At 38.2% G+C, this 19,857-nt stretch overlaps 1 protein-coding gene across 1 annotated transcript in view; it reads right to left on the bottom strand.

Moving 5' to 3' along the window:
- IPO11 (importin 11) overlaps window positions 1-19,857 on the bottom strand; it is a 209,483-nt gene that overhangs the window by 174,664 nt on the left and 14,962 nt on the right. The window contains exons 2-3 of the mRNA XM_010845507.1: window positions 11,167-11,310; window positions 6,308-6,408 (exon numbers count right to left, since the gene is read on the bottom strand). Of these exons, the coding sequence (XP_010843809.1) occupies window positions 6,308-6,408; window positions 11,167-11,304 (239 nt within the window). The 5' untranslated portion in view covers window positions 11,305-11,310. The remainder of the gene's footprint in view (window positions 1-6,307; window positions 6,409-11,166; window positions 11,311-19,857) is intronic.

The raw sequence follows: 19,857 nt of genomic DNA, 5'->3' as shown, positions 1-19,857 counted from the left end.
ATGACAGACAAATAGGCCAACAGGACAAAGCAGAGAAATCCAAAAGCAGACCCCTACGTGTAAAGTGCCACTGAAATGCGATAGGGAAAAAAGACATGGGCTGCCCTACTTCACATCTTTACCTTACACAGAAATGACAGACAGATCATACACCAAAACCTGAAAAGTAAAACAAAGCTTCTAGCAGAAAACATACTTTCATGACTTTGTGTTGAGCAAAAACTTTGTAAACAGATCCCAAAAGAATGAATTACAAAAAGAAGGTAGCTAAACTGAACTTAATACTGAGTTTCATCAAAAGATACCAGTAAGAAAGTAGAACAAGACAAGTCATGAAACAGGCAAAGATATTTTCTACTACATATATTCAACAAAAGACTTCTACCCAAATATATATATATATATATATATATATATAATATATAACCTCTCAGCCACCAGGGAAGCCCTAAATATATATATAAAGTCTCATAAATCAATAAGATAGTTCCATTTTTTTAGTTGTGCAAATGGCAGGTCCTTCACAAAAGAGAAGCTCCAAATGACTACTAAGTACCAGTCCAGTCAGTTTAGTCCCTCAGTCGAGCTCGACTCTTTCTGACCCCATGGACTGCAGCACGCCAGGTGTCCCTGTCGATCACCAACTCCAGGAGCTTGCTCAAACTCATGTCCATCGAGTCGGTGATGCCATCCAACCATCTCATCCTCTGTTGTCCCAATCTCCTCCTGGCTTCAATCTTTCCCAGCATCAAGGTCTTTTCCAATCAGTCAGTTCTTCACATCAGATCAGATCAGATCTGTCGCTCAGTCATGTCCGACTCTTTGCGACCCCATGAATCTTCACATCAGGTGGCCAAACTATTCGAGCTTCAGCTTCAATATCAGTCCTTTCAGTGAATATTCAGGACTGACTTCCAAGATTGACTGGTTTGATCACCTTGGCAGTTCAAGGGACTCTTAAGAGTCTTCTCCAACACCATACTTCGAAAGCATCAATTCTTTGGCACTCAGCTTTCCTTATAGTCCAACTCTCACACCCATACATGACTACTGGAAAAACCATAGCCTTGACTAGACGGACCTTTGTAAGCAAAGTAATGTCTCTGCTTTTTAATATGCTGTCTAGGTTTGCCATAGTTTCCTTCCAAGGAGCAAGCGTCTTTTAATTTCATGGCTAAACTCACCATCTGCAGTGATCTTGGAACCCAAGAAAATATTCTGTCACTGTTTCCATTGTTTCCCCATCTATTTGCCATGAAGTGATGGGACTGGATGCCATGATCTTCGTTTTTTGAATGTTGAGTTTTAAGCCAATTTTTTCACTCTCCTCTTTCACCTTCATCAAGAAACTCTTTAGTTCCTCTTCACTTTCTGCCATAAGGGTGGTGTCATCTGCATATCTGAGGTTATTGATATTTCTCCTGGCAATCTTGATTCCAGCCTGTGCTTCATCCAATCCAGCATTCCGCATGCTGTACTCTGCATATAAGTTAAATAAGCAGAGTGACAGTATATAGCCTTGATATACTCCTTTCCCAATTTAGAACCAGTCCATTGTTCCATGTCCAGTTCTAACTGTTGTTTCTCAACCTGCATATAGGTTTCTCATGAGGCAGGTAAGGTGGTCTGGTATTCCCATCTCTTTAAGGATTTTCCAGTTTGTTGTGATCCACAGAGTCAAATTTGGCGTAGTCAGGAGAGCAAAAGTAGATGTTTTTCTGGAACTGTCTTGAGACTAGTAAGTATATGAAAAAAGTACTCACCGTCTATCAGGAAAATGCAAAAATTTTCAAGCACACCAGCGTGACTAAAATGAAACAAACCAGACCAACTATGGTGAGAATGTGGAGCAAATGTCAACACTTATGCTACATGAGTAGTGGAAGGGCAAACTGGTAAAAACAGCTTACAGAACTAACTGATAGTATCTACGAAAGCTGAAAGCAAGAGAGTTCAAGATAAATATTTACTTCCGCTTCATTGAATATGCTAAAGCCTTTGACTGTGTGGATCATAACAAATTGTGGAAAATTCTTAAAGAGATGGGAATACCAGAAGAGTATATGTGTCTTCTGAGAAATCTGTATGCAGTTCAAGAAGCAACAGTTAGAACTGGACATGGAACAATGGACTGGTTCAAAACTGGGAAAAGGAGTACATCAAGGCCGTATATTGTCACCCTGCTTCTTTAACTCAAATTCGGAGTACATCATGCAAAATGCCAGGCTGGATGAATCACAAGTTGGAACCAAGATTGCTTGGAGAAAAATCAATAATCTCAGATATGCAGATGATACCACTGCAAATTAAAAGACATCTGCTCCTTGGAAGAAAAACTATAACAAACCTAGACAGCGTATTAAAAAGAAGAGACATTACTTTGCCAACAAAGGTCTGTATAGTCAAAGCTATGGTTTTCCCAGCAGATGTGTATGGATGTGCAAGTTGCACCACAAAGAAGGCTGAGCACCAAAGAATTGATGCTTTTGAATTGTGGTGCTAGAAAAGGCTCTTGAGAGTCCCTTGGACTGTAAGGAGACCAAACCAGTCAATCCTAAAGGAAATCAACCCTGAATATTCATTGGAAGGACTGATGCTGATGCTGAAGCTCCAATACTTTGGTCACCTGATGCAAAGAGCCAACTCATTGAAAAAGACCCTGATGCTGAGAAAGACTGAAGGCAGGAGAAGAGGGCGACAGAGGACGAGATGGTTGGGTGCCATCACTGGCTCAATGGACATGAATGTTAGCAAATTCCAGGAAATAATGGAGGACAGAGGAGCCTGGTGTGCTGCAATCCATGGGGTCACAAATAGTCAGACATGACTTAGTGACTGAACAACAATAATACACAACAATACACCTGATCATCATAAATAACAGTAAAATTCAAACTTATATGCAACGAGACATGTAAAAGATTTTTCAAAGAAGCATTATCTTTGACAGTCAAAAACTACAAACAACCTTCATACCCATCAACAGCAGAATGGACAGATAATGGTAATATATTCCTAAAATGGGATGCTGTACTTCTACATAAAAGAGCAAATTACTGCCACTCGCAACTACATGGACAAATCTCATAATTATAATACTGGATACAAGTCAGACACAGAAGAGAACATACTATGACTTTTACTTCCATTTGTATCAAGTTAGTTCAGTTCAGTTCAGTTCAGTCGCTCAATCATGTCCGACTCTTTGTGACCCCATGAATCGCAGCACGCCAGGCCTCCCTGTCCATCACCAACTCCAACAGGTAAAAACTAATCTAGGGTGAGAAATGGCAGATCTTTGAGGAGGGTGTAGAGGTGACTGTGAAGGGGCAGAAGGGAAGTTTCTGAGGTGCTAGTTCTACCCAGTTCTAAGTGGGAGTTACACAGGTGTGTACATTACAAACATTCAAAGTGTACTCTTCGTGTGTGCACTTTTTAAGCACATTTTTATTACACTTCAATAAAAGTGTTTTTAAGCTTAACAGTGACTTCCGTAAGATTAGTAAACAAATGAGAAAACAAAGAGTAAAATAAACATGGGGGGAGATGTGGAACAGGTAAAGGGAGTTAAAAAGAAAAAGTAGAAACTTGCAGTTATAATGTAAAATAAGTCATGGGGATATGATGTACAGCTTGGCAACTACAGTTAATAATACTGCACTGCGTATTTCAAAGTTGCTAAAAGAGTAAATCTTAAAATTCATCACAAGAAAAAAAAAACTCTCTCTGTGTGGTGACTTCCTGATGGCTCAGCAGATAAAGACTCTGCCTGCAATGCAGGAGACACTGGAGACACAGGCTCCATTCCTGGGTCGGGAAGATCCCCTGGAGAAGGAAATGGCAACCCATGCCCGTACTTTTGCCTGGAAAACCCCATGGACAGAGGAGGCTTGTGAGCGATAGTCCAGAGTCTGACACAACTAACCCAAGAGCACAGCAGCACATGAATGGAGACAGAAGTAAACTACTTACGGTGGTGATCATTCAACAATACAGACACATTTTGAATCATTATGTAATATATTGGAAACTCATGTTATGTTATATGTCAACTGAACCTCAATTTAAAATAATACATATCCAGGCAAAAGGAGTCAAAGTCCAATGCAAGTCTATGCTTTTCCATTTAAAATTATCCCCCTAACCTTTTTATAATGCTGCTGAACTTTCCAATTTTAATAGCTTCCTTCTGTCAATCAAATCCCTGAAAACAATGCTTTTTTCTTAAAATGTTTTGATTCAAGCTTGAAATTCAGTTTACTTCTATGCCAAGAAGGCAGGTTCAACAGTTTTCATGGTTCTCATAATTTAAATTCAGAGTATAATATAACAATTAGTTACCAAAACAAGGGACCATGTAAAAAAAATATATACATCTGTTAAAGAAAACAAGCCCTTAACCTGAGAAATCTCATGACTTCAGCAATTTTCCAATAATAGTCAGCATACACCTTCAACTTTGTGCCTGTCTTCATTAGATGAATCCAGACTGTATTCCAACCAGAAACTGGATAGTATCTAATTAATTAGGACCCAGTAAAAGTTGCATTTTATGTAGTAATGATAAAGCTTAATCATTCTGTGAAAATACTATTAAGAATAGAAACTATAAGATGGCACTTTGATGAGAACACAAATTATTTTTTAAGAGTCTTAAGTTCAAACGAGTTCAATAACACATCTTTGCTCTTTTGTTTACATTTTTAACATCTTTACTGCCTAAGTACATTCATCTCCTTTCCAGTTTGGATCTCAATATTATCACTAACAGCTTGGGATTTAACTACCTAATTAAAATTTAAACTAATTCCAGTTTCTAATTCTTTACATGAAAGTACAATCTGAAATATATAATCATAATTTATTCTCCCATCTAAAAGATAGTCATTTATTCTTCATATAACTTGTAAAACAAAATTAATTTTAGGAGACACATAAAATTTAATTGGACATAGCAATAGAAACATGTCTTGCTGCATTGTTTCCTACAACTCAACAAAATATACTTCCTCATCACTAAACATCCCATTTCTCTCAAAATTATGAATTAATTTTAAAATAAGAAAAAGATTTAATATTATAGCATCCTAACTGTAGCCTTTAAAATTCTAGTTACTTCCAGTATGATCCAAGAGCATATTTTACAGCCCACTTTGAGGCACTCTATTTTTTTAAAAAGGGCCTATGAACATAAAAACTACAGAGCTGCAGTACCATCTACTGGAGAATAAAGACTATGTTATTTCTTTGGCAAAGTTTTCTATTTTTTTTAATTGGAGAATAATTGCTTTACAATATTGTAGTGGTCTCTGCTGTACATCAATGAGAATCAGTCATAATTTTATATATATATATCCCCCTCCTCTTGGGGCTTCCCCAGGAGCTCAGCAGAGAAGAATCCATCTGCAATGCAGGAGATGCAGGTTCGATCCCTGGGTCAGGGAAGATCCCCTGGAGAAGAAAATAGCAACCCACGCCAATATTCTTGCCTGGAAAACCCCATGGAAAGAGGAGCCTTGCGGGCTACAGCCCAGTCACAAAGAGTCAGACATGACTCAGTGACTAAACAACAACAAACTCCCTCTTGAGCCTCTTTCCCCCAAACCAAAGTTTACTATTTTCTATCAAATTCCTGTCCTGTCTACACTGTCTTTCCATCAATCATAAAACATGCAATTAACTATTACAATAAATTTTTTCACTTAACCACCTACCGAGTAGTTACAACTGAAATTGATGATATTACAAATGTGTACTACTCAACTTCTACCACAGAGGCAATTATGCATAAAACTAGACAATTAACATCAGCTGATTCAGAGATGACCTGGAAGTTCCTTCTCAATGACATTTTCCAGAATTCTAGCCTTGTAATTTCTTAAAAAGAAAAAGGGGGGGGGGGCGCATTTTTTCAAACATGCTTCAGCATTTATTTTGTGCCCATAAAATTAAAGATCCTTGAAAACAGAAGGCCAATGAGAAGTCCACATATCCTATGCCCAAAGGGGGGAAAACTCACAGAGAAAAGCAGTAAGACAACTAGTGATCTGTAATTAACCATGTAGAACACATTTCTTCTTCAGTCGTTAACACACCTTTTTTTCATTTGAATATCAAACAAATCACAAATGTGCATAGCTCAGGGAGCATATAAATCTCTGTATTGTTCCCATTTTAGTATATGTGCTACTGAAGAAAGCACAAATGAATTCTTTTATATACAGAGTGAAGATTAACGGATGACAGTCTTAGACCCCCTTGAATGTGAAAAGGACGAGCTTGAGAGGGGAAAAGAGATGGAACTTACTGAGGTGCTACACGTCTCCAGTAGCGATCAATTCCATTTTTAAAATACAACACAGCAAGCCACCGTACATTTATATCCAGAGTGTGGTTTGTGAAAATATTCTGTAAATAAAAAACAAAGCATCAGAATGAACATAAGTTAAATAAGTATAGTTATTTAAGTATACTTAAATAACTTAAAAAACATAAGTTAAGTGTATAGTTAATTTATAGTTTTAAGTTATATATTTTAAGTTAAATGTATAATTTATAGTTTTTAAATAACTTAAAAAACATAAGTAATAAGTTAAAAGTATAGTTAATATATCACAATAAAGTACACATAGATTTTTCAGACACAGAAATACAAATATTGTATAATATAGCTTATGTGTGCGAGCTCAGTCATATCCAACTCTTTGCGACTCCATGGACGATAGCCCACCAGGCTCCATGGAATTTTCCAGGCAAGAATGCTGGAGTGGGCTGCCATTTCCTTCCCCATGATACAGCTTTTATGTAGAATCTAACAGAAGGGTATAAATAAACTCATTTACAAAAGTGGAGTCATGGATGTAGAAAACAAACTTACGGTTACCAGGGGAAGGATAAATTGGGAGGTTGGGACTGACATATACACACGACTATACGTAAAATAGACAGGAAGAACCTGCCGTATAGCACAGCAAACTCTACCCAATAACTCTGTAATGGCCTATATGAGAAAAGACTATTAAAAAAAAAAAGAGTGGATACATGCATATGAGTAACATTCACTCTGCCTGGAAAATCCCATGGACGGAGGAGCCTGGTGGGCTGCAATCCATGGGGTCGCGAACAGTCGGAGACGACTGAGCGACTTCACTTTCACTTTTCACTTTCATGCATTGGAGAAGGAAATAGCAACCCACTCCAGTGTTCTTGCCTGGAGAATCCCAGGGACGGGGGAGCCTGGTGGGCTGCCATCTATGGGGTCGCACAGAGTCGGACACGACTGAAGCGACTTAGCAGCAGCAGCAACATTCACTCTGCTGTACTGAAACCATCACACACTGAAATCAACGATGCTGCTGCTGTTTGTTGTTTAGTCACTAAGTCATCGTCGTTTCCTACTCCAGGGGATCTTCCCAACCCAGGGACAGAACCCTTGTCTCTCATATCTCCTGCACTGGCAGACAGATTCTTTACCACTGCACCACCATCAACTATACTTCAATAAAATTAAAAAAAAAAAATTTAAGTATGGATAGATTTGTAATTAAATGTTTCACTTAAATTTTAAGTGAAATTAAATTAATTTATTTAATTTATTAAATTAAATTAAATTACACATATACTGTTATTTTCTAAGTATCCATAGCTCTACAATTCATGTAAGAGAGCATATCTGCTTAGGAGTATGTTAATTATGTAAGCTGAGTAATGGCTATGTACAGAGTCATTTCACTATTCTACTTTTAGGTATATTTTAAATTTTTCCTAATAAAAAATTAAACTTCAAACAACAAATCTAATTATACAGTAAAATCTACCCACATGAAACTAAAATAAACACGTTTAGGACTTCCCTGGTGCTACAGTGGATAAGAATCTACCTGCCAATGCAGGAGAACTGGGCTTGCTCCCTTGTTCAGGAAGATACCATATGCACATACCACAGAGGAACTAAGCGCATGCACCAAAACTACTGAAGCCCATATGCCCTAGAGCCCTCGAGCCTGCGTGCTGCAACTACTGAAATCTCACCTACATAGAGCAACAAGAAAAGCCACCACGATGAGAAGGCCCACAACTGGAGAGTAGCCCCTGCTCTCCACAACTAGAGAAAGCCTTCGGGCAGCAACAAAGACCCAACACAACCAAAAAATAATTTTTTTAATTATATAAGTAAAATAAACATAGCTAAATTTAGAAAGAAAAAGTAGACCCAACAGAATGAACTAAATAATTTCGAAGTATCCTCCTTATCAAAGCAATTATGCTTACAAACAAGTTAGATAACAAAATATTTTCAAGTATTATAAATGCAGAAGTGCTATGAATAATTTCAAATCAAAGTTAACCATTACTCAAAAAATTTATTCACTGTGTTAATCCAAATACAGGCAATTCCTGCCTTGCACCGTCATGAGACAGTGTAAAAATGACTGTGCAAGCTAAACCATGCAACATGACCTTGAAATCAAAATTACAACTGGTATGTGACCTTTAAAATTTATTAAAGCTGTTACCAAAAATTTATAATAGTTATAAAGGTGTATGAAATAAGAAGAGTAAAACTAATATTTACAGTATAATTTAAAATATCACAAACAGTGAGAATTAAAGTGTATTTCACTGCTTTCTAGGAAAACCCCTGTGGTCCAGTGCTTAGGACTCCACGCTTCCACTGCAGGGAGCATAGGTTTGACCCCTGGTTGGGGAATTAAGACCCTGCATGCATAATAATAAAATTTTTAGTGTTTCTATAATAGTGGGTAGATGGGACAAATAGGAATCGTAGGAATATGTTAACTAAAACTGTACTACAATTCAGACCTAAAACAACTCAAATCCCTAGAACTGACCTCTTAAACACAACTTTATGTGGGAAAACCTCAAAGTCAAAAGTAATAATGTGGAAGTATGTCTTTCACTATATTAAAAAAATTTTATATGTTAAGTACTAAAAATAGGTATGATACTATAATCCTATTTTTAAAAAATCAGGTGCATACCAAAAAAAGTTACAGAGACAGTTGGGTAATGTCTATTTATTTCTTAAGACCTGTGACAACTGAGGCAGAGTCCCTCTTTGGGTGTCCTTGCAAAAGAAAGCATAGGTTCTCTCACCACATTAACTGTAAGACTAATTAATTGCATTAGGTCTTACCCTTTACATGCCTACCTTCCACACTAGACTGAGCTGTGTATTATGAGTGGAGTCCAGCACAGAGCCTGACAAAGCAGAAACTTCATAAATATCTATTGAGCAAATGAGTGAATGAATGAAAGTAATGTGGGAATATTGTGGAAGCTGGTAGATCTCAACCTAACTCAGCTATACCAAGCAACCAAGAAAAGTCAAGCTGCAGGTGTCAATACAAGTAAATATATATTACATAAATATATTGAATAACCAGGTTGGAATGCACACCTGAGAGCAGGTACACAAATTTAGGAATCTCCAGACTAATCTGGATGGCAAAGGCTCAAACAGAACCAATGTACCAAAACAGTGAGAACAGGGAAAAAGAAAGAAATAACTTACATTCAGCAGTTTCAAAATCTGTTATTATCTATACTGCATCTAAAAGAAACTTTACTATCCCTCTAAGAAGAAAAGTAAACCTAATAAAAATAAAACAAACAGGTCTAGGCACTTAATATTTATAATTCATACATTACACAGAAAGTATCAAGCAAGTCTACTGGTTCTCCCAAAGTCAAGCAGTAACTAAAATAAGAAATTCCAGAAGTCTTTTATATTTTGGTCTGAAAAACCACAAAGCTAATTACAAAGCATGCTCATTTAAATAAGCATATGAAGGGTAAAGATACAAGATTTTCTAAAGATTTACATACTATGCCCCAAATTTACAAACACAATGCTGGGATGATCTATGAGAAGACGACACTTTCTTCGGTCTCTTTAGAAATTACTCTGTTTTTTATCTCTGTGTTACTGTGCCAAAGAGACAATTTTCTAATGTTATATTCAGAATATCCAGTATGACTTCAGATACTTAATTTCCTTTCCAGGCATGACTAGTATATCTTCTCAAATGTAACAACTCAAAATTTTTCAGTCATGAAGTCAAAACATGTATGTAATGCCACGGTTTTCTATTTTAGAAGATACAGTAAACTGTTTTGCTCTGAATTTTTGACCCAGTCACAAATACTGAATCAGTTTTTGATTCAGTTCGTAGCCTCCTTGCCATGGTCAGAAACCAAATCTTGAACACCAATCAGAGTTCTCAAATTTTCAGAAGAAAAAGAATAAGAGAGGCCTTCAATACAAAAAGACATCTTTTTATTCTGATAATGAGAAAACAATTTTGATTAATTATCCAAAAGCTTTAAACTCCCAGAAAGATCTAAAGCACTGTTAATTATTATACTATTTCCCTTAATATCCAGGGGAAAAAATCAGATATGCTAAGAAAATAATTTTTAGATGGGGGAAAAGAAAATGTTTTAAAGTGAGTATGGTAGACCCGACTCATGCAACAGTGGGGAGACCTCTGATGAAGAATTCTGACAATGTAAATTAACTGGGGCAAGGATAAGGATGAAGACAAACATCAAAGTGTACCACGTATAGTCTTCATTCAAGTCAGCATTAACTCATTAAAACAGATTATCAGCACAGTGCTGCCTGCTGAGCAGATTCTACCAGTAAGTCCCCTACATACAGACCAGTTCTGTTCTGAGAGAGCGTTCTTAAGTTCAATTTGTTCCTGAGTTCAACAAAGTTAGCCAAGGTACCCAACTAACAGAATCAGCTATATAGCACTGTACTATAAGAGGTTTATAATACTTCTCACACAAGTATGTACGTAATTTTTTTAAATCTTACAGTCCAGTCCCTTGAAAAGCACAGTAGTAAGTACAACAGGTGACATCCAGATGGGGCTGGCACACGTTCACATTGTTGAAAGTTCGCAACTTGAGGCTCATATGTAGGAGACTTACTGTACCCTGAGGGGTTATTTATCAACCATCAACAAACATTTCTTAAACATCCTCAAGAGCCACGCCCTGAATTAACTTGTGGCAGGAGATACAGCAGCCAAACATCTGGATCAGTTTCACTAAAGTAAATTTAATTTAGAACAATTAAAATAATAGTACCTCATTCTATCAAAAATAATAGTAAACTCTTTTAGAACAACTCACCAGCAACACTGAGTAGAAGCCTGGCTGCGTCTCCCACTGTTTCAGCTGCTCTTCAGCAGGTTTTAACACGGCAGTATCCTGACTGGTGGCCTGTGTTAGGACCTGAAGAACAACAGTACTGGCGCTGTTGAGATCCATGGAAACCTGGAAATGACACGGACATACCTGAGTGTACTTGATACATAAAAATTAACAGTAACAAACACGGAGAAAAGGCCTCGATGTTCTGAATTGCTCCCATACTTCAATCATTTACCTACTCTTTCAAGATTCTGCTTGATTTCTCTTTCATGTACCACCCATACTCTTACTTAAAAACCCCATAAGTCAAATTGCCTTTGCTTAAACCAATTTACTTCTAAAAGAAAATGCCATTTTATTATCCCATAAATACAAGGCAGTAAGTTGGAGGGGGGAGGGGCGATGACAAACAAACATCAAAGTTACTAAATTCTGGTTAAATAACACTGCCTGCTCAAGACTCTAATTATTTTGTTTCTTTTTCAAGATAAGCATTATAAAATCTATAAAAGTATTAACCATTTTATCCTTAAGACCAGAAGGCAGAAATCATACAAAAATGCAAAGGACCTAGGACTCTGAAAAATAATTTTGAAAAAGAAAATTACAAACGCTAAGTAAAACCAAAAAAGCAAAGTTTTTAAAAAGCTAGCATGAAATATGATATGATTTGAACAAGTTATATGGTGTAAGAAAGAAAAATCCACTTGGCCTTGATGCTTGTTTCATACTTTTTTGAATTGCTCAGATTTAGAGATATTGAATGTTAATCTTCACTCAAAATTCTTTGGCAAATTATATTGCATAAGCATAAACTGTAAGTCACAAAGTAATTTATTGATTTCAATGTTTAAAATTGATGAACAAAATACAGAAAAATTAATTATTAAAAAAAGAAGACCAGAAGGAAGAGAACTGCAAAAAGAATGCTTTGACTGATTGCTAAGTACCTCATGTTATCATCTTAGGTGCCTCCAATGATATGTATATGAAACTTTTTTTTTAATATAAAAGACAAACGCATACCCAAGAAATATTGTGTTGGAGGAGGGGAGGGGGGCAAGAGAACTTAAACCAACAAACAAAATATAAACCTTAAGTTAAAAAGGATCTTAAAGGTTGGATCACCTAATCTTTCAATAAAATTTTTTATAGAAGTTTAGTTAATGTACAATGTTGTGGTAGTTTTAAGTACACACCAGAGTGATTTTGTTATTATAGTGTCTGAAACCATCCTAAAAACACATAAGGAATTTATTGAATTCTCTAGGATTCTGTTTCTAATCATCCCCAAAATTGTGTATGATTGTTTGTTAGGAAAGTATATGTAGTTGTTCACAATACACATATACAAGGTATGCAAAACTAAACTGAAAACTAGGACTTCCTTGGTGGTCCAGTGGTTAAGACTTTGTGACAAACTCTGTGCTTCCACTACAGGAAACTCGGGTCTGACCCCTGGTTGGGTAACCAAGACCCCAGATGCTACAGAGCATGGCCAAAAAACCTTTTTAAAAACTTTTTTTTTTAAAAACTGAAAACTAAAAGTTGACAGAAAATAGTTCTTGGTACAGAGGTGACTGGGAATTAGTTTTGTGATACCAATTGCCTAAAACTGAAGAATGTTCCAGATAGTAAAAGTCTAAGTCATTAACCCATAATCAAAAGCAAATTACTTCCTTTGTTAAGAGTTGTAATTAAATTGCAATGACTCAAGAAAAGGGAAGGTCCCAAAAATTGATTCTAAAAGAAATCTGACCCAAAGTATTATAACTTTTAAGGAAATTAATCATTTTGAAGCCTTTGTGAATTAAGAAGGGCCAGGGTATAATAACTGGAATCAGACAAATATTACCAATTAGCAATGGAGTTGGACTAAGGTTATAAATTAGTAGTCTGTTCTTGTCTCTATCTTAGAACTGACTAGGGGGGTAAACATATATTACCTCCATCATAAGGAGTTTTGTGGTTTTTTCTAACTTTCTTGGTGATTCAGTTATTTTATATATATATATATAAGTCGTATATACTTTTTCAGATTCTTTTCCATCATAGGAGCTTCTTGAATAAGTTTCTGTGTTTCATTATCACTTGAAAATAAGTAAATGGATTTTCACTCGATTTACAGGGTTTCTTGGTAATGTATGATTTCAAAAATAGGCTGTAAAAGAGAGACTCACTTTATGGAGGCCCCAGAAGATACTTTAAAGAGATAGGCAGGACCTCCCTGGCAGTACAGTGGATAAGAATCCACCTGCCAATGCAGGGGACATGGGTTCGATCCCTAGTCCGGGAAGACTCCACATGCTGCTGAACAACTGCTGAGCCTGTGCTTTGGAGCCCGTGCACCACAACTACTGAGTCCTCATGTCATGACTGAGCCCCTGTGCTGCCCGCGCGCGGCAGCTACTGAAGCCCGAGCACCGAGAGCCCGTTCCTCATGAGAGAATCCACCACAATGAGAAGTCTGGGGAATCACATCTAGAGAAAGCCCACGCAAAGCAGTGAAGATTCTGTGCAGCCAAAAATAAATTATTTAATTAGTTAAAATGTTAAAAAAAAATAAAATAAAGATGACGGCAATATACCTTTCTGCTTAGTTGAAATACAATGCAAGTCACAAAAGCAAGCCACGTATGTAATTTTTACCTTTTCCAGTAGACACATTAAGAAACAGAAACACATGAAATTAGTTTTATTATATAATATTTAACTCAATATATCCAAAATGTTATCCTTTCAATATTTTGAAAATACTAATAATGTGATATTTTACCTCTTTTATACTAAATCTTCAAAATCCTGTGTATATTTTATACTTAAGGTACATCTCATTTCAAACTAACCCAATTTCAAGTACTCAACAGCCACATGTGGCTAGTGGCTACCATATTAACACAACTCTAGAAAAACCCACTCAAAGTGGCACCAATCAAGGACTGGCAACACCAGCATCATCTCACAGAAACACAAATTCTCAATCTTCTCTCCAAACCTAGCAAATGAAAACAGGGGCTGACAGCAGGAGGCGCTGGGGCAAAGGGCTGTGCTTTAATAAGTCCTCTAGGTAAATCCTAATAATTGTCAAAGTTTGAGAAGCACTTTTAGAACATCTAAAACTGAGGTACATCTGAAAGCCCAGCTCTACTGCTAGTGCTGTGGATGACGAAACATACAGGGGCTTCCATTATACATCCCTGAAAAAGAAGGCAGACCAGCACTGATTTGCAGTTCTCACAAGGGAACTGTCTGAAGTATGAAGAGCAGGAATTCACTGATTCTCCCCCAAGCAAAATAGAATAATAATAAAGGTTTTTTTAAGAAAGCCAGTATCTGAGCATATATTACATGTCAAGTACTGCAGTAAGTGCTTTACTTATTTATTCCTAATAATTATTCTATGTGGTAGATACTATTATCACCATATGTTAGGTAGGAAACTAAAGGCTCAGAGACCTTAGCTTGCCACGGTCACAGTCTACTAAGTGGCAGTCCCTGGACTTGAAGACCAAAGCCACTACTCTTAATCAGTATCTCATGAGTGACAGGACAGACACCTAAGCCATCTGTGGTCCACGGGCCCAACAAGACACACAATAGACTCTGGGTAGATACTGGATGAATTAACAACAGTGACCAATTCTGAACAATAAAGGACTTCACACTGAACCACACAGAAGCTAATTAACTGATTTATTTAACGAAATTACTGAAAGCCTTTTGTGTACCAGGCACTGTTCCAGGTGCTGAGAAAACAGCCGTGAACAACACGGTGTCCCTGACTTCACGCAGTTTACATTCTAGTGGAAGAAGACAGCGTTAGGAGGAGATAGGAGGTAGTGGGTAAAGAAAATAAGGTAATGTTAAAGATGGATTCTGACCGTGCTACTTTAGACTGAGTATTCTGAGAAGTCTTCTCTAGTGACATTTATAGGAGACGTGAGAATGACAAGAGAGACCCAGCCAGGCAAAAATCTGAAAGCAGAGATCTGGATACGGAAAACAACTGAAAACAAGGTTTTAATATTATAAACAAACCTAAGAAAGCCAGTATAATTGACATTTAATGAGAAGAGGGGAAAGTAGTACTAGATAAGGTTGGAGAAATGGGCAGGAAGATCATGTGAAGACTTTGTAGGGGAAAAACTAAAGTGTCTGGACTTTAGTACATGTGCGAAAAAAAAGCCCCAGGAAGACAGGAAGAACATGTGAATGTAATAATAGAGAAAGGCTCCACCAGAACTCATCCCTACTTCAACCCTAAAAAGAAAGAAAAATGCCATGTCTCTGTTTTGGGCTACTACTATAAAAATAAAATCATTGACCACTGCCAACCCCCAGAGCAATTTACACCTAGAAGAAAGATTATGCAGAGCACTCATACACACACACACATATGCACATCTTCACACTTTACACTTCTCTGGACCTACGTGACAAAGCAATCCTTAAGTCTATATACTCTAATCTTTATGCCCCACTTACCCTCACCATTTGGGCTTCCCTGGTGGATCAGTGGTAAAAGGAATCCACCTGCCAATGCAGGAGATACAGGTTCTATCCCTGGGTTGGGAAGATCCCCTGGAGAAGGAAACAGCTACCCACTCTAGTATTCTTGCCTGGAAAATCCTGTGGACAGAGGAGCCTGGTAGGCTACAGTCCATGGAGTCACAAAAGAGTTAGACACTCCTCAGGAACTCTACAATAGCAAACTTCATGATTCATCTGGTCCAATGTAAATGACAGAATCCCTACCTCCCCCCAGCACCCTGCTCCATCAGGGTCCTCCCCAGAAGTATATGCCCTGTCCTCGCCTCCTCTCACTTTTGATCCTTGCTTCCAAGAGGCCCATTTCAGTCTGAGAGGGAGAGTTTAGTTTACATATATTTGGAGAACCAATGCCGTGCCAAGTACTAAAATAGTTGTTAAGAATTGAAAAGGGTCTTTTCCCCAAAATATGGAGAATGATGAGGTGGGAGGAAGAGAGAATTATTAAAACAAACTATGAAAAATACGTTTCTAGAATACCAGTTGGAATCCAGAGTACATTTCCCCCACAAAACAATATTATGAGTGGTTTATCTAATGAGTAAAAAGGTTTTTTGGTGTGAGAAACAAATCATCATTTGTAACTTCTACTGGAAATACTTCCAAGAACTAATTAACTTACAAGGGAAGCTTTAGGCAGCAGTTAGTTCCTGAATTGCAGATTAAGTGTATCCTCAAAAATTAACAATTCAGCAATGACAGTCCCATCATAATGGATTATTTAAAATGCCACATTACTAAAGCGTATTAAATTTTTTAAAGATCCCATACCAAACCAATAAAAAGCAAATGTGGCATATGTATTAGTATCACTGTTTCATAGAGGAAGAATTTACAGCTATCAAGAGAGTTGCCCGGGATCACTGCAGAAAACTAGTACATGGCAGAGCGAGGCCTGATATCAAGGTTCTGGAAACTCAGCTCTTCCTGCTGAATCATAAAACAGCCTCACCACACCATCCTGCTCCCGAACACCTAGAAACACACCACACACTCCCATAACAGGTTCCTGGAGAAAAGGATTCCTGAATCCATCAGAAATCTGAAAGTGTTAGGGGAAGCACACTGGCTGAAACTGCCCACCCTGGCCAGGCACCATAGTAACTATTTGCATGAGTTGTTTTAGGACAGGAGGGCCTGGTGAGGAACAGGGAACTAATAAGCCTCCACCAACCAGAGAGTTCAGGAAAGGTCAAAAGGAGACACCACCTGTCCGACCACCTCCCAGAATCCTTCTCTCCGGCATCCACCCTGGCTGAACAAGGCGTGCACCATCAGGAAGGACTCTGAGTCAGAATGATTGGCTAAGGACAACCAGGAAACTAATCCCATCACCATAAAACCTGCAAGCCATGTGGCAGCGCGGTTCTCCTGGGTTCCCTTACCCTACTGCTCTCCGCCCGGGGGGCCCTTTCCCAATAAAATCTCTTGATTTGTCAACACATGTGTCTCCTCGGACAACTCATTTCCGAGTGTTAGACAAGAGCCCAGTTTTGGGCTCTGGAAGGGATCCCCCTTCCTGCAACAAAAGGACTACATTTTCTATGTGTTAAGTATTTATGCGGAACTCAGTTGTGGAGTTCTCTTGAAAGGACAACAATGGCAAAAAAGAACAGAGAAATGTACTGAGTCATTTAACTGTAACAGTGTGGAAGTAAACTTCATTTAGGATAAAAGGCAGATGACTACTGACTACTAGAGTCAGTTTGAAGGATAGCACACCTGGAAACTAACCTCCAGCATCTCTCTTTTGGAATTAGCATGCAGAAATATAATAGCGCTGCTACTGTTATCTGCACATGGCAGTTGAGGCAGACATAAAACTAGTCTCCAAAAAAACTGGAGACCTGAGACTGACAAAGCAAGAGAGGGAAGAAGAAAAGGAGAAGGCGTAAGGAATGAGAAAAGGGAGGTGGGGCAGAGGGCAGGAGGAGAGGCTGAGACAGACACAGACTAACTGATAAGACTAGCCAGCGGGACACTTCCCAAAGGACGCGCGACACTTCCCAAAGGACCCAACAGGATCTTCACGGCATGACAGGATCATCAAAAGGGAGGCCTGAAGGCCAGAGAAGCTAGTCTCTCACAGTGCAGGTGCTTCTACAGGTCTGTGTGTGGTGAGAGAAACCCCACACCTATGTTAAAACCAGGTATCCTTTGCCTTTCAGTGTTCCTATTAATTATCAAGACCCTGGGGACAACGAAGCAAACAAATTAAATTTGCCTAGGTTTTCTAATTAATCATGCATACACTGAGGTTGTTTTGATTTTCATTATTTTGAATAGTTTCAAAATCATAAGCAAGAGAAAATACTCCTTATGAGCATTTTATAAGCTCTTAACTATACTACTGAAGAGAATTATTCAAAATCTAAATGCATACTCCTTTTTTCCCCTAAGAACAATACAAAGAAAGGAGAAGGTGAAAATTAAAAGGGCAAGTCGCCCTTCTCACTATTTCACAAGTCGGTCAGTTCAATTTATTCATTACTGGAACTACAATACTCTTCGATGCTATTAAAGTCTAAATAATCTAGCAATATGTGACCAAGAGCCCAAAACACTCAGACCTTGTAAGTGGGCTTTCTAAGCTTGATTCTGTAAGATATCTTCCCAATTCCGGAAAAATCCAAAGTCCAAAGATAACACAGATGTGCCTACAGTTGAAAACAAACTAATTTTCATTAAAAGAAATAAATAAAGAAAACCCAATACCTTTGCCTGTCACCAAAAAACAGACTTCTCAGGCCTGCATCAACTTTAATTCCAGTCATGACAATTTTTTAGTCTACTACATTACCTGTGTTTATCCTTAGTTTTAGGACATTCCACACAAACAATAATGCCACCCTACTATTAAAAATTAAAGCCGTAAGTAAACTGAGAAAAAGAGAAGAGAAGTTGAAGGAAAAAGAATTTCAAAATCAAAAAAGGTTCCCTCAGTGATATAATTTATTCAGGCATAGATCAATATGGATGCTAAAACCATTAAGTGAAAGAAGAGCTGTTGGGGAACAGGATATTCCCAGTGTGTCTAAGTATCATCCCACAGATTACTTGCTAAATGCAATGAAGAAATAAACCTTTAAAATGAAGGGATCTGTCAGTCACCAGGTCAATCAAGAAAGCAAATTTACTACAGTATCACCAACAGCTACACAACTTGAGCTAAGTGCCTTCTGAGGCGATACAAAAAGAAGTATACAACCTCATCTCTGAAATACCAAAAATGATCAGCAACAATCGAATCAGTACTCTAGCTTCCATGTCCAGTTTAAAAGAAAGAAAGGAGGACTTCCCTGGTGGTCCAAGTGGTTAAGAATCTGCCTGCCAAAGCAGGGGACATGGGTTTGATCCCTTGTCCAGGAAGATCCCACAAGCTGCAGGGCAACTAAGCCTGTGCACCGCGATTACTGAGCCCGCGTGCTTCAACTGCTGAAGCCTGTGCGCCTAAGCTGGTGCTCCATAAGAGAAGCCAGCACCGCATTGAGAAGCCCGTGTGCCTAAGCTGGTGCTCCGTAAGAGAAGCCAGCGCCGCACCGAGAAGCCCGTGCGCCTAAGCTGGTGCTCCGTAAGAGAAGCCAGCGCCGCATCGAGAAGCCCGTGCGCTGCAATCAAGTGTAGCCCCCACCTGCTGCAACTAGAGAGAGCCCTTGTCTACGAAGACCCAGCACAGCCAAAAATAAATAAATATATAAATATATATATATATTTTTTTTAAAGAAATAAAAGAGAATACTTCAGGAACGATGGCATGAAGAGCTCCATCGATCCTCAGTATAATAACTGTAACTGATAAAAGTTACAAAAAGGAACCATTTTCGGTCTCTGGAAAGTATGTTTAAGGACACACAGCAAACGCAGAAACGCTTACACAAGAAATACTGCTAAATTTTGGTAAAAATAGCAAGAATCTGTGGCATTTGAGCCACAAGCTCACTGCTGCTCCCCAGAATGACAGAGGCTATCCTCCAGGCAGAATAAGCCAAGACAGAAGGCTGCAGTTTCTCCCCACAAGGGGCAGGCAGCCAGCATTTCTCATCTGCCCCAGATACACACTGCAGCTGTGTTCCAGACAAGCACAGCCAAAAGGTCTGGGTACTCTTCTGCCAGCCTGGCAGC

Source organism: Bison bison, unplaced genomic scaffold (assembly GCF_000754665.1).
Source record: "Bison bison bison isolate TAMUID 2011002044 unplaced genomic scaffold, Bison_UMD1.0 scf7180017864218, whole genome shotgun sequence".
NCBI lineage: Eukaryota > Metazoa > Chordata > Mammalia > Artiodactyla > Bovidae > Bison > Bison bison.
The sequence above is the reverse complement of the archived record's forward strand: the minus strand, read 5'-3'. Positions and strand labels throughout refer to the sequence as shown.